The sequence below is a fragment of the Centroberyx affinis genome, unplaced genomic scaffold, assembly GCF_046629955.1.
Source record: "Centroberyx affinis isolate AG114_WGS23_722 - 3 ecotype Tasmania unplaced genomic scaffold, CSIRO-AGI_Caff_v1 ptg000969l_1, whole genome shotgun sequence".
Lineage (NCBI taxonomy): Eukaryota > Metazoa > Chordata > Actinopteri > Beryciformes > Berycidae > Centroberyx > Centroberyx affinis.
The window spans coordinates 163972-188473 of record NW_027279540.1 but is presented as its reverse complement, the minus strand read 5'-3'; the positions used below and the strand labels follow the sequence as shown (position 1 = coordinate 188473).

At 44.2% G+C, this 24502-nt stretch overlaps 1 protein-coding gene across 3 annotated transcripts in view; it reads left to right on the top strand.

Moving 5' to 3' along the window:
• The first annotated feature begins 910 nt into the window (after positions 1-910).
• runx2b (RUNX family transcription factor 2b) overlaps positions 911-24502 on the top strand; it is a 39289-nt gene continuing 15697 nt past the window's right edge. The window contains exons 1-5 of one of the 3 annotated variants that reach the window (XM_071522237.1): positions 911-994; positions 1210-1333; positions 19486-19748; positions 21531-21687; positions 23931-24035. In XM_071522237.1, the coding sequence (XP_071378338.1) occupies positions 1276-1333; positions 19486-19748; positions 21531-21687; positions 23931-24035 (583 nt within the window). In that variant the 5' untranslated portion in view covers positions 911-994; positions 1210-1275. Of the gene's footprint in view, positions 995-1209; positions 1334-18246; positions 18417-18825; positions 19749-21530; positions 21688-23930; positions 24036-24502 lie in introns of those variants that run through there. The other 2 variants (XM_071522238.1, XM_071522239.1) reach the window with 2 other exon arrangements.

Below are 24502 nucleotides of genomic sequence, written 5' to 3'. Positions count from 1 at the left end.
TTCACACCACCTCCGCTTGTCTCTCTCTCTCTCTCTCTCTCTCTCTCTCTCTCTCTCTCTCTCTCTCTCTCTCTCTCTCTCTCTCTCTCTCTCTGGCATTCACACAGATACACACACTCACCCAGCCCAGTAGTGTTCTGTCTCTCTCTTCCCTCTGTCTCTCTCCTACACATGCATACACAGACAACCAACCTCCCCTCCTGCCTCCCCCAAACACACACACACACACACACACACACATGCCGCACACGCACGCTTGCACGCAAACACCCAGCCTCACACCCCGAGCCAGCCATTCGCTCCTCACTCACACCCTCAAATCTTACCAAGCTCAGCTCTCCCTACTCAGAGGCAGACAGGAGCAGCGCGCCAGCCAGTTAAAGGAATTGAGAGAACGAGCAGCAGAGAGGGAGAGGGAGAGAGAGAGAGAAATAGGAGGAAGAGAGAGGGAGGGGGGATGAAAGCGTGAAGGGAGGCAAAGCAGAGAGCGCTGTTCCCCATATGCTGAGGAGGCTTGGGCGGTTGAACAAGCTGCCCCCACTGAAGCCTCCTGACTCATGGGAGCCTCAGACCCCGATCCCCCAGAGAGCCTGGAAAAGCTGCCGAACCACGCGTAGAGGGAGAGAGAGAGAGAGAGAGAGAGAGAGGGACCCAGAGAAGAAGAAGAAGAGGAGAGAAGAGAAAGGGGGGAGGAAAAAAGTGGAGAGGAGAGGGAAGAAAGCCACAACGGTAGGCTGTCCCACTCAACTGTTGTGCCGTGATGACGTCAGAGGGCATGTGACCCAGGCTCTCCAGTGACAGCACATGGAGGGCAGGAAAGAGACGAGTTTTAAAGCTGGTGCCTTTTGGGTTGTGTGAGGGCTCTGCTCGCCTCCCAAACAACCACAGAACCACAGACGTGCGGCTCGGGGTTGGTGTTTGAGGGCGACCTGGAGTGTAAATGGTTAATCGTCGCGGGCCAGCACCAGTCACAAGGACGGCGCTAAGCGAGTAAGTACGTTCCAACCACACTCGCCAAGCAAGCAAGTCCGACACCATCTGATCTATCCGCAGAGGCGATATTTGCCTCTTCATTTTTTTTTCTATAAAACCAGACCTGGTTGTTACTTGTGGTCATCTAAATAGTTGATACGAAAAAGCATTTCTTGTGGATGGCTTTTCCTTTTTTTTTTTAACGTCTTCATGACATGCTGCGTGCTCTTGGTTTAGGACGTGTCAAGGGTCACGGAAACCACAGAGGAACAAAAGTGGGGTTTGCTGCAACCAGAGGCGGCTATGGCATCTAACAGTCTTTTCAGCACAGTGACACCATGTCAACAAAACTTCTTCTGGGGTGAGTACTCGCTGGCTGATTACTGTTGTGTCTGCAGTTGGGTTTGCATTAGGGTTAAGGGCTTGGGTCATGGGTAGAGCTTTGGGTCAGGTGTTCAGGTTTGGGAAGAGGCGGAAAGGGTTTGGGTCAAGGTTACGGATTTTGGATCTGTATTGGGGGTTTGGGTCCAGTTGAGTGGAGGGGATCAGCTAAGGTCATTGAAGACCCTGCTATCAAGGTCCAAGATTTTGTGGTAGAAGAAAGACCCAGCTATCATCAAGGGTTTTGTGGTGCGCAAATATAAAAAAAACGCTCTCCGCATTTAGAGATTCCAGTATTTACTCTGTGTATTGTTTATAAATATTTCTGAAAGGGGCAGATGACATGTTTGTGCAACATACCCCTAGATTTACAAAGCGATGCCATTGCGGAACCAAAAACAAAAGCATGGGTGATATTTCTGACAAACGTAAACAGTCACTGCGCAAGAGAGAGTTTACAGTTGAGCATTGAAACAAGATGTGGGATTAGCGGGTTGTTTGGCCCCCAGAGCTTGTGTTGGGTGTCTGTGTTGGGTCTAAGTGCGTAGGGCAGAAGTATCGATTAGTTTGCCAAGAAAGGTCTTTCTGAACTTACTGAACTTGTTCATTCAGGCTGCTGAGTGCAGATCTCTACATCCTCCAGAGAACATTCAGTTGACAGACATAAATCTACATTCAACAAGAAGTCACTCTATGTCAACTTCCAACTTTTTGAATTCATAATTCAAGTACTGGAATTCATTTGAATTTATACAGCTCATCTTATTCTGAGTTGTTGCTTCTCCACAAATTATTGAAAAGAGAAAGTAGGATTTTTTTTGCCTATGAGCTCTTGATACACAGATGCATATTACCTACAGCCTTCAGCTGATAGAAAACACTTTGTTTTAAATGGACTAAGTAGGCAATCGATTTGTTGACAAAACCTTCCTGAAACACCTACATATATTTTCCTCACGTATGAATATTTGTTTTTTCAAAGAATTGTATAATTATTCTTTTCAGTTCAATTCAATTTATTCTTTTGCCATATATTTGACCGAGCTCATATTCAAGATCGTGATCCTGCTCGACTCACAGAGTGAACCTATAGAAAAGAAGAGTTATAATAGATTCAAGACTTCTGAACAGTAGCAGTGGATATCAAGGGATAAATAAGGCCCCAGTGTCAACTTTATGATTTTCAATTACCTGTGGAGGCCAACTTGTATGTTGTAATTTGTGGCCTCTGTTTTGGGTCTGGCGTTTCTATTGTGACAGCCTCTTTACACAATCTAATTTAATCAGCGCAAAATAAATGATGTTTTAGGTTTACCAGATGAATTTTGAAATTCAAACAGAAACATTTTCATTCCCATGCCACACCGAGAGAGAGGCTCAATTTAATAGATTCCTCCTCTCGCTCCGGTCCATAGCCTCCGCTCTTCTGTCCAAATCAAATGTTTAAAAGATGTTTTTAAGAAGTCGGAGGGAACGCTCCGTGGTCAGACACAGCTGTGCTGGCCTCGCTCTCCTGCTCCACAGAAGCACGGTGGCTTAATATGCTCTGAAAGCCAAGGGAGAGTGAGCTTCTTCTACCAATCACCACCACCTATTACCATGTTAACCTCTGACCTCTTGGTGTGTCTCTGGGGTCGAACCATAGGAGAGCGTGGAGAGGACCAGCGCCACAGGAAATTGAAAGCATGCTGTAGTATAGGGAGAGAGAGAAAGGGGAGCAGATGTGTGCTGATGTTCAGGAGGGGAGACTCTGCCTGAGAGAAAAGATGATCAATGATCGATCAATGTATTGTTGATTGATGTGCTGATCAATGAACAAGGCAAGTGGTTGATTGATGTTTGTCTGTTTGGGGATATCTGATTAGAAAATCTGTCAGCGCAACTACACATACAGTAGATGCTCTTTAACAGCGCAATGTGATTTTGGAGCCTAAGACCACGAGCGCTTTCTGTTGTATTTATAATTTGAAAAACAGAATTGTAGAATATGAGGGTTGGAAAATCTTGGCAATCTAAACATTTTTGTTTTGGTCAGACGAGGATTTACAGAGACTGGGTGAAAGTTTTTTTGAGTTGTGTTTGATTGTTGAGCATTTATCAAATTGAATTGGGCTTGAACTTTAAAATGGATATACTGTAAGTTTTAGGACAGTAATTTTGACACATACATTTATTTCTGTTCATCTCGAATTAGAAGGAGCAGGATTTATCTTCCCTTGTCGGTTGTTCACAAGTTAAATCCATTTGGTGAAAAGTATGATCTAATGTGGCCTTTAATTTTAAAAAATTGTATAACTGAGGTCAAGTCTTGCTTTGTTTTGTTTTGTTGTTTTTTTTAGTTTTTATATTTTTGAGTGCTTCTTTTCACATGTTTCTCCTGGATCTTTTTATACTTTGTCAGCCAGATGCTGAGACAACAAGTTAGAAAATATTGTTTTGTTGGTTAAAAAGCCACATAACTCCAATCCCATAGATTTGCGTTTCAAGGACATTTTTAATTTAGGCCTGAGTTTACATTCCCAGCGATAAATCGAGCAGATTGAGGGAGAGGGCAAATACTCAGATTGAGAAAAGGGCTCATTAAAATTTGTCTTGGCATTTAGATCAAGCAATTTTCATTTAATTGGCTCAGATACATTTTTTATAACTTCTCATACTGGCAGATGGGGAGGGCGGAATAATCTTCAACATGTGTGGCACCCACTCAACCACCATGCCTCTCTGGGGAACATTTAAGTGCCTATTTTCTCTATTACAAACTTAATTACATATAGACAATTAAGTCATGGGAGCAATTATCGTTTAGTAAAGTTGTGCAGTCGTAGGAGAAAAAAAAAATGCTTACACAGACGGACCCCAAATCAACACGATCAAAAGAAAGCGGGACGATGTGGGTAAATATCTGAAGACTCGGGGCGGAAAACTTTCCCCAAAAGAAAATCTCAGATAATTTGCAGGGAAACCGTATATGTATTTGAGAAAGGCAGCTTCTGTTGCATAAGTGTTGCCTTTAGATCTAACCACAGGCCTGCTTCTTGGAGACGTAAGGAGACATCTTAAAAGTGAACCAGACATCCTCCCTCCTCCCCAGCCCGGGAGACGTGAAGCCCACTCATCAATAGGTAATTTGAAAAAGCCAGGGGGAAAAATCTGAGCGCTTCACTGGCTGCTACTGTGCAGCGAAGACTCTTCCCTTAACTCCAGGCTCAAAGGAACTCTATTTAGCGCTGCTTAATTGTACCTCTGAGGCAAACATGTTATTTAATCCCAGCAGGGTCATATTGATGGAGTAAAATGGTGCATGTGTGTTTGTGAATTGCACAGTGATGAAGGCACCAGCTATTAAGACTTATTAGTGCTAGAGGTTCGCATTAGTCTGCATAATTCCTGGGGGTAATCAGGGAGGTGTAGACTGTTAATGTGATCAGTGTTTAATCAAAGATAGATTAATTGGTCTGTATTTTCAGTAGCCTGTAGTAGCGTTGAATGGTGTGGTTGATTATGGCCCTAAATGTAGGCTGTAGGCAGTTATTAAGGTCTAAATGTGTGTGCCATGGGAACACTACAACCTGTGATCGTAATGGCCTGAAATAATTCTTGCTGTTAAGGCTGTGAAAGTTGTGTGTTTGTGTTTTATTTGGGTATTTGGGTGGTCATAGTAAGGCATTAAAATTACTTTCAGTACATATTTTCTTTCATTGTCACATCTGAAATGGTGAGAAAGAATAACTATTCAATCTGTTGATGAAGTCCCTTATAAAAACAGTTTGATTGATTAATATACAGCATGCTTTGTTGCAACTTTGCTCTCATAATGTTAATTGATTTCATATCCAACAAGCATACATGGATCATGAATAGATAAGAGCAGATCAGTCAGCCACCGACTCCGAACTACTGATTCATATTCAATCTCTGTCTCCTCTTGCCAAATAAAGCATTGAGGAGTTGTGAAACGCAGTGAAACGTGGGAGGAAAAAAAGCCTTACGGCAGAGTGAGATTACATACGCTCCTGTAACGTCGAGACTGCAACAACAAACGCAGAGCACAGTGTAAATACTCCCAAGGCACTGTGTGTTATCCCTGGTTTTATCCTCATATACAGTAGCTGCTATCCACATGCTCCAGGGCTAATTACAGTATTATGGTAAGGATATCTGCCAATTGACTTTGCTTACTCTAAGTTTCTCTCAATTCAAAGTGCTGGTATATACACAGGTTTTACCCATAAACAATCTTCTCAAAGGACTGATAATGCCTAGTTGTTTTGTGCTGCGAGTGTTAGCGTGCTATGCTTTTTAATCATTCACAAGCTAAATCTTCCCATAAATCACTGTGAATGGTCAATATCTTTGCAGTGTTTAAGTCAAGCCACGTGCCAAATTAGAAAAAAAAAAGACCTCTGTAAACTGTATCTTTTTGGAAAGCTCTGCAGACTCCCACTTGGTCTACAGCTATGATTTTTGAATACACCATAATTACCAGGTAGCTTAATGCCATTGCGTTAGCCTGTGAAGCTTTTAATGCTGCACTGTGCTATTTTCACACTTTACAAGATCCTGCAGCCCTTCATCCATTTCAATTGCATCATGCTGGGCGAATTACAGTTATCCGATATAAGCCCTCAGAGAGGAAGTAACTACCTAACACTTTGAAAATTGGTCTATCTTGGAACCAACTCACCCTAATGAAACAGAACACCAGTATTATAACTCAGAATCGCATACTCCTTTCACTCTGCCACTCTGTCTTAGACACTTTATATTGTTTCTCCTCCATTTAAGCATTCAGCGGGATTATATTTTAGAGTTATTTAAGACAGAAGATGAAAATATTGAGGCTTTGGACCGAGCCGATACAGCAGACTGAAGCCCCAGGAGGCCAGAACAGTATTGTTCACCGTTACCTTCTCGCTTCTCTGTGAGAGGGCGAGAGGCGGCTTCGCTTCCACGGTCCGTATTTCTATAAGGGGGGGAAATATGGAGTGTCGAGCCTCCTGGATGTTTGGGTTCGGCCTGTAACGATGTGAGTGAGAGTGCAGCCGCAGCACCTACACAAGGCCTTACCTGTTCTGCCCCACGCTGGAGAAAGGGCAGGTTTTTCCCCTTGTTAGTTTAATCTTAACGGAATGCGGGATCCCCTCTGACTGAGGCAGAACTCCCAAATACAGTATATAAGCCTACTTACCAACAGGTCACGAAAAGAGCAGTACGCCTTGGATGTGTTAGAGCCACAATCCATATTTTCTTAAGCAATTTAGATGATCTACATATAGTCTCACATAGACACCCAGTGTGTAAACATTGAACGATAGGGTTTTTTTCAACTTTCGGTTCCTGTCATGATGCAAAATTCTGATTCAGTTGCGACTGATGCTGCTTCTCCGACAATGTTAATACCCTGGATTGGGCTTTTAGAGGGAGAAGGTGAAATGACGGGGCGAAGGAGCATCAAAGAGTTACGCTGAGCTCTGACTATGATCAATAGCTTGGCAGCAGATCACTGGGACTGTCAGAGCGGATAAGTACACCCTGTTACTACGTGTCTTCAGACGCGCATCTCAACGCTCACTTTCTCACAAGTCATAATCATTTATCACTCAGAACATTGATAAAAAAAAAATGGAAAACTGAAAGAGAAATTGTGTTTTTGTTTTTCTAAATGACATTTTGGTATGTGCCAGTGTCACAGAGTAATGGTCAGGGTGTTCTGTAGCGACCACTATGTAAGCACAGTACTGTAAAGTGTATGTCAGATAGGTGTGTACATGTACAGCAGTGTGTGTGTGTGTGTGTGTGTGTGTGTGTGTGTATGTGTGTATCTGTGTGTGAGAGAGATGGGGGGGCTCAAGGTGTCTGTGACAGGAAGATCTGTCTGGTTGATTAATGCTCTCACTCAAACTGGCACCTGGAACCAATCCCCCCTCCTGCCGCCCCCTTCCCATGCGCACCGTGTGTGTGTGTGTGTGTGTGTCTACACTTGTGTGTGTGTGTATGCATGTGCATTCCATACACTATGCATTCAGAGGGGCCGAGGGTGGGTGTTGGGAGGGAGGCGCAGATGGGATTGGGGGGACGCAGAGCGGAAGAAAAGAAAGGTGTGTGCGGAGAAAGGAACAATAGGTGGACGTACAGTAGAGGGTATGGAGTGTCATTAATAGCACACAGGCCCCATCTCCTAATTTGCTCAAATTACCTGCCCACACATTGGGCCCCCTGCCAGCAGTGAGGTGTGAACACAACAGATCAAATGCACACCTGAAAATCAGAGTGCCCACCCACCCGGCGACGCCCACGCAAGCCTTTTATGGTGATCTGTCGACTCCGACCATCGGCAGGAAAGGGAAAGACTGTGTGTGTGTGTGTGTGTGTGTGTATGAGAAGGAGAAAGAGAAAGAGAGAGGGAAACAGATAGAGAGAGAATTTGACAGCAAGACAGAAAAAATGGGAGTGAAACGGAGAAAGAGATACGATACAAAGGGAAGGATCGGCTTGCGCTCGTGAGGCATAGCATAAGAGCAACACAAGAGACCGTCTCTTTCAAACCAAACCACCTCCCATCTGGCACTGCGGGGGTGGCCATTTACCATCATGCCCTCCTCTTCTCCCTTCTTCCCTTCCTCCATCCCCTTCTCCTCCTGTCCTCCCTCCATCCTTCCCCTCCCACCCACGCTTTCAGGAAAAGGGTGATGACAAATGGGAGGGGAGGCGGCGCTGCTTTGGTCACCGCAATAATCAGGCCAGAGTCACCAGCACCTTACCACCTGTGGCACACACGCGCGCGCACACACACACACACACACACACACACACACACATACAGCCGTACACACACTTAAATAGGCAGGAGAGTGTTCACATGCGCACACACAGTGAAATTAAATATGCCCCAGAGACACAAAGGGGCTAGAAGGAGAGTGTGTGTAGGTGTGTGTAGCAGGATGCTGGTCTTTGAACTCTACAATGGGGTGTGTAGCTGATAGTGACAAGTCTCTGGGGAGGAGAGGGAAGCCAGCAATGGCAGCTCTCATTTGTAAAGTGGCCTCCAGAGAGAGAGAGTGTGTGTGTGTGTGTGTGTGAGAGAGAGAGAGAAACACACACACACAGAGAGAGAGAGAGAGATGGGGATTCCTCGCCCCCTGCTCCATTACCGACAAAGGAAACAAAGGGACCTGCAAACAAACATGCAGATCAGTGGGACTAAGAACTGAAAAGCTCAGAGATTAAGTTATCCGTCTCACAACTTCGATACATTGGCAACTTGCTGCAGATTTCCAGAAGTTTGAAAAATCTCTGTACTCTCTGTGCTAAAAAACAAACTTTCAAACGATTTCTGCTGGTACAGCAATGTCCAAAAACTGCAAAAAAAAAAAAAAATGGAAATCAGATTTCAGGTAGTTTCCTTGCTCTTTCCTATGAGTCAGGCATCTTGTAAAACCTTGTAGCTGGCACTTTTATGTTAATTTTTGATCCGTTCCAATTTATACTCTCTTTCAATCGCATCCTATTGCTGTAACAAGCAGCCCTGTGTGATCAAAGTCTGCAGTATATTGCCTGATCTTCAGTGGAACAGGCTTTCGATCTCTAGTTGAATCCTGTCACTCACCCAGGAAGCTGCCCTCTTACAGTAGTCTGTAGTTCATTTTGTATTTTCTGTTAAAAGTTTTTCCATCAATAACTGTTGCTCTGTTCTCCTCCAACTTTATTTTTTGTCTTTCCCCAAAGGAAATAGGTCTCTCTCTTTCCCCTCTCTCTCACTCTTTCTCTCTGTCTCTCGCTCTTTTTGGGCCAAGACCAATAACAGGCCTTTTCCACTAACTTCTCCCGATGCTGAATGAGCAAAGGAGATCCCAGAGGAGCAGGAATATTTTATTAGAGTGATATTCTGAAAGCTCCTCTCCTCCTCAGTCTTTCTCTCTCTTCCTCTCTCGTCATGGAATTTTAGGATGCTGCAACAATTCTCTGTGTGTGTGAAAGAAAACAGCTCACAGAGAGCAAAGACAATTCAGAGTTACAGCTAAATGACAGGCTAGGAGCTCTGGTCTTTTGAATTGTATTGTTTTCTTTTTATTCCTGCTTGGGAGTGGAAGAAGGAAAAAAAAGCCCAATTGGGACAGAAAGCGTGCAGTTTAGTCTCGGGAGAATTACTCTCGGCACAAACAAAAATAGCAGTCATTTTTTGCTGACAAACATTTTTTAACGCAAGAGGTTTTTTTGTGTGTGAAGTTGAGCTCTTTTTGTTTTCTTATTCATGACAAAGCTACCATTTCAGGAAACAAGGGGGATGTATGTATATTGCTGCCTTGAATTACTGTACTGTAGCTTAAAGATGTATGAGAAAAATAACAGGGAATGAGGGATGTCGCTGTTCTTTAGCTTAATTGGGAACACTTAATTCCTTTCCTGCTGTGAGTGCCAAAAAAGCAGTGTGACATACAAAATATGTTACTTTAACGAAATTTGATAGTCCAAATGGCCTTAACATTACCCTAATATTACCCCAGCATCACTGTCTGTAATACCCAAAAGCGCCGGATGAGGATTAGTTAGGACTCAAGAAATTCAGAACGAATGCGGCTACACTGAACAAAAACACTTCAAGGCTCCCACACAAACCCACAGACGGCATTGGCTTCACCTATTTTACAATATATCACTCTCACATGAATGGTCTATTGCACACATCATCACACCTACACACACATGCACACACACACAGACAGACAGATACACACAGACTGTGGCCCTTCCCTCCCGGACCCTGCAAAAGCAGCAGAAACAGTAGAGTCGGTCTCTCTGGTAAACAAACAGTGAGAGGCTGCTGGGAGTCTTCACTGGGCCTCCAAATTATAGTCTGGTTAACCAGAGTCTCTGAGCCAGCCCCTTTACTGCTACACACATACATACACACCCACGTCACATACATATGCACACATATGCACATTGCCTACTATAGACACACACACACACACACACATTAATAAACAAGAGAGAGAGAGAGAAGCAGAAGCACACCCTAAGGGCCTGTCATAAAGGCTCACAGTGTGAGGTGATTACTGATAAAAAATTTAAAAAAAAAAAAAGCCCTCAGTATGTAAACATACTTCTATAGCTGTTTCAAGGCAGAGGTTGCTTTGTTAGACTGAAAGAAGCAATCACCAATTCAAATTACCTTTGAATTGGAATTTGATAATACTTTGTGGTTTGTGAGAAGTCCGATTCTTGCCTCTTTTTTCAGAAATTATCTATGTATCCACTATTTATACAATAGCGCTAAAACAACACTTATATTGTGGTACAGCATACTCTTTTTACAAAAGTCTAAGGAGAGGAGGTTGTATTGTTTAGAGCTTGTTTAATTGTTTTATGGTCTGTAAATGAGTTCTGCAACTACTGGGGACAGTTTTCTGTCCCTCTGGGATGCCAGAATCTATCACAATGATCTATGACGCCATAAAATCCAGTTTATACATTTAACATTATCAATTCTAGAGAAATTATTCACTATAAATCTCATGCTTCCACAGTGACAGCGTATTCCAAGCGGACAATTTAATTGTCAGCCCGAGACCACATCCCAACAGCCCTGTTGCCAGAGACGGATTTTTATGTGTGTGACATTCAGATTCTCAACTATGCCATAACGCAACACCACAGAATGGATCACATTTGAAGGACAGTGTTTCACAATGTAATTGATGTTCCCCGTGGGACTCAGCAGTCACTGAGTCTCTCTGCTCAGGACTCGTTTTAATACCATAAAGTTGGCGTCATCTGAATCGCAGCTAGGGGCAGAGCAGACACGACATGAAAAGGCCCTGTCCTGGAATAACCGGAGAGTTTTGACTTGTGTGGAAAAAACAAGGTCACAGGTCACATAATCAGACAATAGCCATTTATCTGCTGTGAAATCATGTTTTCCCCCAACATTCAAGATGTTTTTTTCATTAAACCCTTTCTTCTCTTTGAGAGATGACTGGAATTGATTTGTCTGAGCACATCTCTGGCTGGAAGCTACGAAAGTGAACTGCATCCACCCGTCCCCTTCCCCCTCTTCACCCCCACCTTGGTGTGAGTCATCGCTGACCAGTAGCCTAATAGCCTCGGTGTAATTACAGGCTAAGGCTTTAGGCACAGGTCCATCTCTGAGTGAACTGGATCAGCCGTGACGCTGTCATCTTCATTCGTTAACTCATTCAGCACACTCCCCTGGGACTCGGGGCGGGCACCCGGAGGCACACGGGGCATCCGATGTTACACGCAAAGCCCCGTGTCGAAGCCTCTCCAAGTCATCGGAATTACACAGGCCAAGGCTTCCCTGGGCCATTTTGACATTTAAATGGTGTGGAATTCAATCTAGTGTGTACGGCTCCAGGTTGCAGAGTTCAGGCTCGGTAGTTTGGAGCGGCTCCACGGTGAATGAGAGGGAGCTGGACGATGATCAGGAAGAGATCAGGGGAGAGAGAGTGAGAGAGAGAAAAAGAGAGCGAGATCCAAACCCTCGGAAGCGGAGCGCTGTTGCTCGATGCACGCCCAGTGCTGCGGCTGCTTGTGGTGCCTGCCCGGTACCGTTCAGAGCTATTTTCATTTCCTGTTTATCTGATTGGCTGTTTTCTGAGTGCTGGACATACTGACTGACTGACAGTTTTGATGTAGATTACCCCCCTGAAACAGAGCAGGGAAGCGAAGCAGTGCCAGGCGAACTTCATCTTTAGGGCTCGCTTGCTGTCAGTAAATGGCCATTCTCTTAGCATCCACCACCCATTCTGAGAAGGTGGCCAAGCTAAACAGATATATTCAATACATTTGCACACAAGAAAAACCATTAGCGTGCAGTACATTTCCAGGCGTGGGTTTACTGTGTCTATAGTTAAATGTTTATGTCTGTGTGCAATTGAGCATCCACGACAGACTTTTTTTTCCCCGGTTTGGCCCTCTTCTATAGTTCCTTACATTGGTTTGGACCCAGTGCACCTGGACATTCCTCCACCCTGCCTCCATGCATATACATACATACATACATCCTTGTCTCCTGTCTCCCTCCTTCCCTTTCCTCCCGTTTCCCTCCCCGTCTCCTGCCTCTGTCCCTCCAAACCTCGGTCCTCTCTTACCTTCTGGGGGGAAACCGGGGCAGTGGAAACGGGCGAGTGATAGCCGATAGCCCCCCTGCGAGCGCTAGTCTGGGGCGCTGCCTGTTTGCCTCTCTCTGTAGTCACTCTATCCATCTCGCCTGTGCCTCCCTACCTCACATAAATCATCCTCAATCTACTACACGGACAGGGAGAACAGAGAGAAATCTCCCCCTATAAATCTGGTATTAGTTTTACCTCGCATAATGAATACGGGGCTAAACGGTCCTGGATACATGAGAACAGCATGTCTTGCAGATGTACTATAAATATTTTGAAACTAGCCGGCTAGTTTGCAGAGGGGAAGTAGACCAGTGAAATACACAGAGGAAGGGGAAAGTGTAAAGTGGAATGTTGGCCTAGCCCAAGTGTCTGTATTGTCTTTAGCACCTACAGAGGTTCTCCGTCCAAGATAAACGCTCTTTACAGGGTTCCCGTTCCCAGCCGCGGTGCGGTACCACTCCTGGATACGCTGAGTTTCCTTCAAGCCAATCCTTCAAACTAGCCTCCAAGGAGCGGGCTCATTGTTTGATTAATAGCACGATCAGACCTGATTGAGTGATAGATGGTTTTAAGGGAAAACCAGTACGCCTTAGGGATACTCTGGGACCGAGTCTGGGAAAGGCTGCTCTAGGGAGGATTTGATTGGTGGAAAGCCTGAATTAAAGTGAAGGACTAATACTAGCGTAGCTAATGACACAAAGGCTGCATAGAATGGAGCGGCCAAATATGCCTGATGACTGTAACGATATTTTGTTGCAGCTATGAATTAAAAACAAACTGTAACATACACAATTTCTGCACACGTACCACACACACACACACACAAAAGAGTGGAAACTCTGAAATCCCCCTTTTTGGCTTGTTTCTGGACTCAGCCCCGGGCACTGTCACCCTATCCCATCAAAGAGTCCCACACACACAAAACATATACACACACACGCGCTCACTTAAACACAGTCACTTACACATGCACAATTTTACACACACACACACACACATCGCTGTGACAGCAGGTGGTGTGTGACACGTCAACATCTGAAGGCTCCCTGGCAGACGCAGAAAGAGTCTCAGCTCTCTGCCCCAGTGGCTCAGATCTATCATTGGGACTCTTTAATGGCAGCCTTCGTCACATATTACTGCTTTATTTTCTCCTCTCCATCTCCCAACCCACAGAAGTTCCTTTTTTGTTCCTATTTTTAAGTACAAGTGATCTCAATTAGGGACCTCCATGAAGGCGGTAGGCGGCAGACAGTCAGAGCAATAAGAGCAGAGAGGAAATTGTCTTTATACCCCCCTCTCCCTCCCCCCCTCCTCCCCTCCTGCCACAAGCAGTGAGCAGCCACCCCCTCCATCTCTCTCCCTGCCTGGCTTTCCATGCTGCTCTCTGCCATTTCGAGAACAGAGTGAAATATCAGACAAACTGAACGCAGAATATACTCTCTAATTTTTTCTCTCTCTCTGCCTGCCTCTCTCACTCTCTCTCTCTCTCTCTCTCTCCCTCTCTCTCTCTCTCTCCCTCACACACACACACACGCACACGCACACAGAGAGAGCACTGAATAAATAAAAAGCCAAAGGTGTATTGATACAGTCACCCTGGCCATCTCTTAGGTCATCTGCCTAGCCTAATACAAAACTCTTAATACACGTCTTCTTCTTTATACACCACCTAAATGCTCACACAGGGACCCACACACACTCACACACACCACAGAACGTGCCTTCCTTGTCCGAACAGTTCATGGTGATGTCACGGGCTCAGTGACAAACAGTCATTATGGGCTTAGCTGTGATCTGGGATCAGTGCGTGGATGTGAGTCGGCGAGGTTGTGTTGATGAGGTAAGGAGGAATTGGGTTTCTGGCCATCATCATCATCCTCCTTTTCCCTGTTCTGCACTGCTGGCCGCCTGCTTTACTAATTGGCCGCCTGGTTGGCTGGTTATCAGTCTGTCTGTCTGTCCGGCAGGCTGGTTTGCAAGCTTTGGTTAGCTAGCTGGCTGGAAGGCTGCCCTCCTGGTTGGTTTGGTGATTGGCTGGTTGACTGGATGGTTGGCTGGCAGGCCGGTTAGCCGCCTAGCCGGTGGGCTGACTGATTGGTCGGTTGGCAAGCCGGTTGGCTGGTGGCCTGCCAAACATGGAAACATCCCGTTAGAGCTGAAAGCCTGGGCCTCGTCACAGCCCCTCTTCTAGAAAGCTATAATTAAGTGTCTTGAAAAATGCACCACTGTGAAATGGAGCCCTAATCCTGAGTCTTAAGTGGCTGTACTTTTCCTCTAGAATGATGAGAGTATATGCTGGAGAGAAGGAGAAGGAGGGAGGAAGAGTGGTATGGAGAGAGCGTAATGCTGCTCACCCCTGCTTTATTTTACATTCACATGAAGGAGTTGCTTTTAAGTCGAATGTAAAAGTGTGTGTGTGTGTGCATGTGTGTATGTGTGTGTGTTGTGTGTGCCCGTATGGGTGTGTCCTGCCTAAACTGCTGGACTGACTGTGTGTTTATCTACATTTTGCCATCAGCAATGAGCTCTGTGTGTCCTGTCATCTTTCCTAATGAGGTGTTGTTAATAGTGAGGACATGTGGGCCTCTCTCCGCTTACTTTCTCTTTCTGTGTGTGTGTGTGTGTGTGTGTGTGAGAGAGAGAGAAAGAGAGAGATGTAAAGAGATTGACAGACATACAGTTGGAAAAAGAGGGCAGAGAGAGAAAGAAAGAGGGAGAGATTCTGCTTGGTTAGTTTACTGTCAAGGTTATACACAGCATGTGTGTTTGTGTGCGTGCATATTAGTGGTTCTCACTGTCCTAGTCATTCCCATTGGGAACGGGAACAGAAACTTTTATTACATGCTTGATATCTCAACAGCAGAATTAGTCAGCGAGCGTCAGCTGAGTTTGATTTTATTGGAAACAAATAATTGAAACTGTGGCAGTAGGAGCAGAAATACAATATTACCATAAATCACAAAATGAACATTCTGTTCAATGTGGTATACTGTGGTTCTTCACTGTTAGTGACTTCTCCTACTGTGCAATGACTCCAAGCCAGTGTAACACAGTAGATGAATAATACCAGAGCTGAGAGAGACGATCCAGCTGTGCACCAGGCGAGCAGCAGTCCCATTGATTGAACAGCATTATGCTATATTCATTACTCTGCAATATTAAGTCTGTTTAATATTAAGTGTGATAAGTTGTAAGTCAAATATCTGATACGTCCAGTACTAAAATACACCATTCTGTGTATGAATGTTGGAACATTCACATTCGATCAAAAGTTGATTGCTGGCCGGGTTAAAACCAGGACACTGAAGCGGGGAAGTGGTATTTTTGATTGAACAGCGTATTCTGGCACATTAACGCCCCTCTCCGCTGTCTCCCTCACATCTCCGGGACATCAAACAGCAGAGTTTAAACTTGAACAGAGGTCACCCTACCTCTGAATGACAGAGAGCCAGACAGCGGGTCTTGCAGTATGAATGCGGGCCGTATCCTGTAGGGAGCTGGAAGACAGATGCTGGATGTACAGCGGAGAGGCAAAGCGGAGTCAGATGGGACAAACACTCTTTGATGAGTTGAGCTTGTCAGAGCTTAAGTCACGACTACACCGGGGTGGAGGGGGCGGCAGGGGCCTGCAGAGGGCTGGGAAGAAAAGGGGGCTCTGACTGCCGCTGCCTCTTATGGGACGATAACAGAGAGCAGCATATCTACATTTAAAGCTGATTAGTTGGCCCTAAAAATGTGAGTATCAGCATACAATGAATATGCATCGAATCTGATCGGCTTGATCAAACTGGGGATGTGAAACTGATGCACGCGTTGATATTTCTTTTACTCATAACCAAAATGAAATTCCAGTGCAAACTTCAATCAAATCAGCACACAATAAATGTATTAACGTTGATCAAATTGATGATATGAAATTGACTTGCGTGTTGATATTTCTGTCATCTCTAAACCATACATATAAACAGTTCCAAAATGAAATTCCACTGCAACGTTTAGGATGTTTTCCACATTACTCCAAATGTATTCAGTGGTGAAGAACTGATATTATCGGAGCTGAAACTTAACTCTGTTGGAATAACTGGCTCCACGGTTCCTGCAAGGCCATGTTTATCACTATTACAGATTTAATTACTACTATTCACATTTATCCATCCATAAATTGTTAGCTGATCTTTGAGAATGTTGGACAATGTGAACCATATTTCTGCCGTTTGGGGCACACTGAGGGGAAGTGTAACTCAATCACTCTTTTTTTTTTCCTCCCGTCCACATGACGAGGTGCCAGATGCGTGTCAGTGCTTTCAGACTTTATATATATCCCTCCCACATCCTCACACACACAGCCACCACACACGCACACATATGTGTACGCGCGTGCACATGCGCACACACATAAACACGATTTGACGCAACACACACACACGCACACGCACACACATACATACTCATATGAAACACAAGAAGTCAAGTTATTTCAAGTTATTCAAGTACTTAGGCTGTGGTACTGCATATAAACCTTTTTTGTCTTAATACATGAATCTTAACGTGAAATGTATAAAGCTATATCCAACTTAACAGCATCAAAACAAGCTGCAAAAACCTGAAAGGATACAAATAACCTGACAGCTGTGCCTCCTAGTAGTCTCTTTCATTTTGAAATAAGCCCAGAGTATCAAAGGCCTTTGTCATAAAGACAGTGCAATAAAGCGTGTTTGGGAGCAGTGGAAAGGGAACACAGAGTGGCGTTGCACATGTTGTGGTGTCACACTGCTGTTGTGTGATGTGGCACTCCAAGACTCATTGGGAGACTGATGGGTAATCAGGGCGGAGGGTGGAGTGGGTTTGGGGGGGGGGGGGCAGGGGGTGGTGGGGGGGGGGGGGGGGGGGGGTGAGCAGACTGAGCTGTGATGAGTAGCGAGAGCTGTTTGAGATATGGAGTCTGAAGGAGCTCAGAGAGGGTAGAGGATGCCCTCTACAGTAGACACATGAGGGGCAGGCAAACAGGCCTGCTCACTCACACACCATCTGAACCTCTGCACATCGATTCCTATACTAAAACATGGAACATTTCAGCTTTGAATATCAGAGTATAGCACATGTATTTATTTATTTGATTAGAAGGTCTCATTTTAGTGTTTAATGTTCACTCCAAATGGGAAACTGTAATTATGTAGGGATGCAATTTGTTGTTGATTTTTTTTTTTTTTTTTTTTTTCCCAGCAAAAAAGCAAAGTGATATTTTCATGTATGTGCAAGTTTTATTTTTCTTTGTTTTGTTTTTTGTCTTACTTTGGCCCGTGGAAAAACTCATATGTCAACTTATATGCTGTGAATAAAATATTTTGCATTATTCGTTTTGAGAGATACATATGAATAGGCAATAAGTTTAAGTAAGGATGATTCCATGTGTAAGTTGTGCGTAATTACGCATTGTCAAAAGGCTCCAAACGGTGCCATGAGGCGCTCCGTTTGATACATTATCCTCAACTACATTTTTTTTTATATTATTTAATTTTCATAATAGGTGGTGTAAGTGGAAAATCAAAGTGTCAAATTTGATTTTACATAAAAGGCGCAACAGGTTTACAGCAAACGGCCACACGGGTGAATCACCATAAAATAACATTTGTGCGGAGCTGAGTACCTGGATACCTGCACAACAGCTCTCCCCTGCGACCGAGTGAAACTCTACTCCTGCACCTCTACCTGAGTCCCGGCTCTCCGGTGACTCATTCACTCTTACCGTATAGAGAGCAACTTCTGTTCTTACCTCAGCTCGGCTCTCTTGATCTCTCGATCTTCTGAACCGCATATTGTCAGATAGTGGTAATACTACACGGCTGATGGACTGATTCGTGTTACTGACTCAAAATGATCACTTCCAAAGTCAGGAGTGCATGGATCGTCCAGGGGAATGGTAACATGTCGGTATGTTAAACTGTTTACTGAATAACAGCAGAAAAGATGCATGCCTGAAGCGTAGCCCCTGTGTGTTTTATGTGGGTGCAGACATTAGATATAGACCTGTCCGGCCGTCTATAGGCGTGATAGATTATGGTGGAGGGAATGGATCTGACTCCAGACACCACGTGTTGGAGTCGCATCAGCGCAATAATTGCTGGGCGCTTGAGCTATATAAACCACAAAAAGCCTGAGCACGGGAAACCCCGGCCTCCAAACACTAACCACATTTACGGCTACAAAAACGGCTCTCGTTTTTCCGCCTCCTTCATCTCACCGGCGATGATTTTCTTTTTTTCCACTTCATCAACCTTTTTTAACCCTATATGCAAAACGTGCGGTTCGACCGAGCGGCTTCATGGCAAAATATGAACAATTATTTGGCGACGCGCGGCTATAAATAGTACTCTTAAGTATTGTTTAAAAAAAAAAAGCTTATTCCTCTGACTTTGAAAACTTTTTTGTGTGTACATAGCCTGCGGGCTCTGGGAAAGCTTTTCAGTTTGGCACAAAGACTTCAATGACGCACCTGGAGCAGCGCTTTGAGTTTTCACTGAAGGAGAGAGACAAAAACTTTTTGAGCATCTGGGTCGACTGTTCCATTTTAGACGTCTTTTTTTATAATTGTATAGGCTATTACGCGCTTGGACATTTATTTGAAGTTATTTATATCCACACATGAACGACTACGCCTGCGTGATGGTGCATGGACGCTTCCCCCGAGAAGTTTGAAAAGACCGTGTCATTAAACAACATCATCAAGCTTTCAAGGGGTGTTTTTCTAGCCGGAGAAGTATATTTTATGTCGTTTGAAGGCGCCCACTAAAGTTTGTAGTGGAGAGGGTTTTGAAACGCTGAGTGCGCTCACCAAGTCCCATTTTCCGTTGGCAGACGCGCTGAGGTTCAGCAAGCAGCGGCGCACACTCGGAGTTTCGCCCTGAGAGAGAGAGAGAGAAAGAGAGAGAGGGAGAGGAGTTGGAGAGCCATTTGGTGCCTTTTTTGATAATCCAGGCTGTTGTGATGCGAATTCCCGTAGATCCCAGCGCCAGTCGGAGGTTCAGTCCGCCGTCCAGTAGCCTCCAGCCGGTCCCGGGGAAGATGAACGATGTGAGCTCTCCAGCCGGTCAGCCGGACGCAGCGGCGGCGGTGCCAAGACTGCGTCCCCACGAAAACCGCAGCATGGCCGAGATCATCGCCGACCACCCGGCCGAGCTGGTGCGGACCGACAGCCCCAATTTTCTCTGCTCGGTCCTGCCCTCCCACTGGCGGTGCAACAAAACGCTACCCGTCGCCTTTAAGGTAAGATCCCACTCACTGATGTGGTGGTAAATAAAAAGGTGGGTAAACTACAGTATACAGTGTGACCTCCAGTCGATCATCATCATAAGGCAAACAACCACCAATATCAACAAAATTATTTTTAGAAAAGAATGACTGCATGATCTTTCCCTAAAAGATCCTATGTTCATAACTTACATTAGTTTGATACTATTTTATATCACATGTAATATGGATTTCGTATCATTTTTTATTTGTAGCAGCATGAAACGCTGGTAAACTGAGCTGGTGTGGGTTAATCCTCCACGCTCTGGCCCCATTTATACGATTTTCATAGTTGTTATCCCACCTGAATTTATTACAGCTTCTGAAAAATAACGAATGTGGCCTGTTATTAAAAATGATAAATCATGATCAAAACATCACCAGCAGGCTTGGATGCTGCAATGTGTTGTTTTGGTATGTTTTTATTAATGGTATCTTAGTTTACTAAATTTTTCCTCCTCAATTCATTTTAAATGAGGAAGTATTAAGGAAAAACGGCATGTTGTGTTTATTGGGTTAGAAACATTTTCTGAGAAAGTGTGGCTGTTTAGTGAAATGTATCAAGTTGTAAACAAAATAATGGAATCACATGTCAGTATTGTTTTCTTCCCAAATTTTTAAGGTCAGAATAACTAAATTATATTTATTGCCAGTAATATTTTAATTTACCAAGCAGTGTCTTATTCATAAAACCCTTTATTGAATACTGTAACAATGAACAACTTGTCTTCAAGATTATAAATTGCAATTTAGTATTTTGGTCAATAGTTTTCATCATACGTGAAAATTATAAGAAAAAATTAAGTCATTATAAACACTGCTTTAATAATTAGTTTTCAATAGAACGTTTAGAAAAAATACTGAATCATGTGGTCAGTCTTTGCTATGTTGACTTTCACTGATCTTGTAATATGCAGAAATGCAGAGATAAAAATACTTAATTTTAACATACACCAAAGAGTAATGGTTTATTTGTTTTTTGTACATTTAAGGCCTATAGGTGTTTCTGAAGGCTTGACTATTTTCTATTTTACAGGAAAGGGCCTATTAATTACCTGTCAGATATTATTTCAAGGATGGATCAAAGACACAAGTGAAAACTTTGTAGCTATAGTCTTGGCTCAAAATCAAATGTGACACTTTTTTTTATTTAACTGTTATTATTTCTTCTCTGTAATTATTGCACCTCTGTAGGCCTACTCATTGCCTTTTATCTGCATCCAACAGTCTAAATGATAACACAAGGCCTTTTATTTTAAAGACCTCTTAAATTGATAAGTGATTCTAATCACATTTATCATCTTATCAGACATGGCTGCTTCAGGAGTGAGACTACGAAATTAAACCAATTTATCAACATAATTTGGAAGCAAGTCTAGCAGGATCATATGATGTAACATAATTCTGTAACATTATCTTTAGTTTTTTTTTTTTTTTCTGAAATTGAGAATGATAACAGAATTTTTGATGTGCAGCTTTTGGCATTTGAACTCTGCATTCATAGAAAAGAGTAGTCACCCGTATGATAATAATGTTTATTTATTTTTTATTTTTTTGGATGACCATTTTTCCCAGTTTCTTAAAGAGAGAGAAATAGAATGGGTCATAATACAGACCAGCAGTATATTTTCATTATTTTGGGTCCCAGGATAAGAGATTAAATGTCATATTTACCCATAAAAGTTTAATAACCACTGATCTAAATAGTGTATGTTATTGCTGCCCTTTGACCTTTGACATCCTTATGCTCCCTGACAGGTGGTGGCACTGGGAGACATACCTGACGGCACCGTTGTCACGGTAATGGCGGGGAACGATGAGAACTACTCTGCCGAGCTGCGGAACGCCTCGGGGGTGATGAAGAACCAGGTAGCGCGCTTCAACGATCTGCGCTTCGTGGGCCGCAGTGGGAGAGGTGAGGCCCAAACGCTCTGTGCTCCATTCACCGAGCGTTACTACTCAGGAGGAGCTATTAGGTTCAGTGGTGTGGATTAGTGGTCACATTCCCTACGTGGCAACCACATAATGATCTCTCTCACTCCAGGATCAAATCCCACCGCCCGTCTCCTTGTGTCTGAGTGGTGATTCATATCGCTCCCGCTCTTGTTCTTTTAAAATGAGACTCCTTGAACTTTTTATCCTGGGACCCAGGTGAGAAATTTAGTTTTGCCCTGAGAGTCAAGCTCTCTAAAACATATTATCGCGCTCATATGGAGACCTACTTGAAACCGACCCGTGTCCTATTTTGGGTCCAGGCCCAGAGTTTAAGAAACAGAGCTTTGAACAAGACAGAAAGTGCATCTGTCCAGCATCAGCTGCATAAGAAACTGTTCATCTGATGAGAAAAAAAACAGTCATTTTTTTTCACCCGAGTCCTTGTGTGACCTTTATATTTACCTGGCATGACACAGCACAATTCAAGCTAATAAACATGCTGGGTGGTGCCGCAGCCCGGCGGCTGATCACTCTCTCCACATGTCCTCAGGCTCTGAGGGAGCTAGGCAGTGGCGCAGTCCTATTGGGGCAAATGGCATTCCCTGAATATTTGGCATTGCCCGAGTTGCTCTTTGCATCAATTACACGTTGTGTAACTAAATCATCTCATTTACGGTAAGAGGTTTGGCACTGAGGACGTTTTCTCTCTGCAGCGACATGCAATGTAGTGAATTTCACCGTCTCCCAGCATTCTGGAAATATTTTCTCAGAGATTTTTTATTTTCTATAAGCTGTAAAACGTGCCAAAATGGCCTCTCCGATGAGTTGTCAGTGATAAGGGCTGTCAACATGTCCACCAGTGCTGAGGTGACTAAAGTTTTCTTCTCAGTTTCCTTCGCTGTAGTAGCTGTCAAAGAGGGAGGAGGACCAAGGAGGAACAGAGGCAGGAGGGAGGGAAGAGGGGGTGACAGAGTATAGAGAGTGGAGGAGGCATGGTGGAGGACCTGTTGCCATGGAGACCTTGTGCGTCCTTTCGCTGTGACACAGAATCTAGTCACAGGAAATGACATAGGAGCCAGGGGAGATCAGACTACGAGGTGTCTGAAATGAATACCCTGCAATGACAGGGATAAGTACAAGCAGAGCAAACTGATAGGATGTTAGATAGCTAAAAGCCATGCACAGAGAGGTGGAGAGAGCCAACAGAGATGGACAAGGAGCGACAATTAGAGGTCTGAAATTGTGCCACAGTATGTTATCAGCATTGACGGATAGGACAGATAACCCCAAGTAATCGGATACGATTGATAACATCATTAGACTTAGTAGTGTAGTAAGACATGTGAAAACCAACAGTAGCTGTGGATGAGGACAAGCTGACAGGAATAAAGTAAATAAATCTGAGTAAGATGGATAGCCGATGACAGATGACAGTAATGAGGATTGCATGGAGGCGATGGAGTTGGTGTCCCACTTTATCATAGATGACTGGTTTGAGCCTGCTCCACTTCACCCACATGAGCATCAGATCAGATATGTGGGCCACCTGTTGCATCTGTGATGGTATCTTCCACGCTCATCTTATCAGTGCTTTTAATGGCATATTCACAGCGGGTTAAAGCATGGGATGGGAGAAGTGGAGGACACGGATTGGTACGGAGGGGGGTGGGGGGTGTGGCTGGAAGGACAGCTGTTCTGATGAGTCGCTGCTGCAACCTGCCCCCCACTTCCCGTTTCCTGTGTGTAACCATGGTTACGCGATGCATACCTCAGACGTTAGTGTTTGTGCTGAGTTGGCTGTTGCGCTCTGAATCATAGCATTCCTTGTGCTCGCACACATGCACCCACACGCGCACACACACACACACATACACACAAACTCAACCCCAAGGCAACAACTGCTGGGGATTATCAAGAAAGGAAGTGACTATTAAAATGCCTCTCGCCCACTCAAGGAGGGTTAGACAGGGAGAAATTCTGGATAACAAGATACTGGCTCCTTCAGTCAATCTTCTATTTAGACTCTGCCAAAGAACCTAAATAGACCCTCTCAAACGTCCAATGTTGTCTGCCGTTAATCCACTTAAAGCCGATTTGTCCCAGTTTGTATTGGCTATTATGGGATCACAACCACACTTGTGACTTGGGGATGGTTTAGCGATGAATGCAGGACATTGTCCTTGTGGATGGCCTGTCATTTGATGTTGTTTGATGTTCCCACAGGCAAGAGCTTCACCCTGACAATCACAGTATTCACCAACCCACCACAAGTGGCCACTTACCACCGAGCCATAAAGGTCACTGTGGACGGACCGCGCGAGCCCAGGAGTGAGTACAAACGCACGCACATACAGTATGGGAATATGGACTCGCATGCACACAGGAAAACACACATACATTATAAGCATACAAACCCATAAACACAGGTGTATACATACACAATCTGTACAAACTGTATATGTGACACAGACACACAGCCAAACAGCAAACTCATCCCAGTTCCCATTTGCCTTTGATGAAGCTGTGGGCGTGGCTGGCCTTTCAGCTGGCCAATAGCAGCGGTCTGGAGGCACTGGAGTAAAAATGGATCCCCGCCTGAAATGGTGACAGGCTAATAAAACAAGTTAATTAACAAAAAGAATGAGTTTTACTGGAAAAAAAGTTTTGATTGTTTTAAGTAGCAATCAACAGGTTTTTAATTAAGTTGACTTCTCAGAAAACAGCTTAGCCTCTCATGTGATGGTTTTAGAGAGAGAGAGAAAGAAGGAGAAAGAGAGAGAGAGAGAGTATTCCTG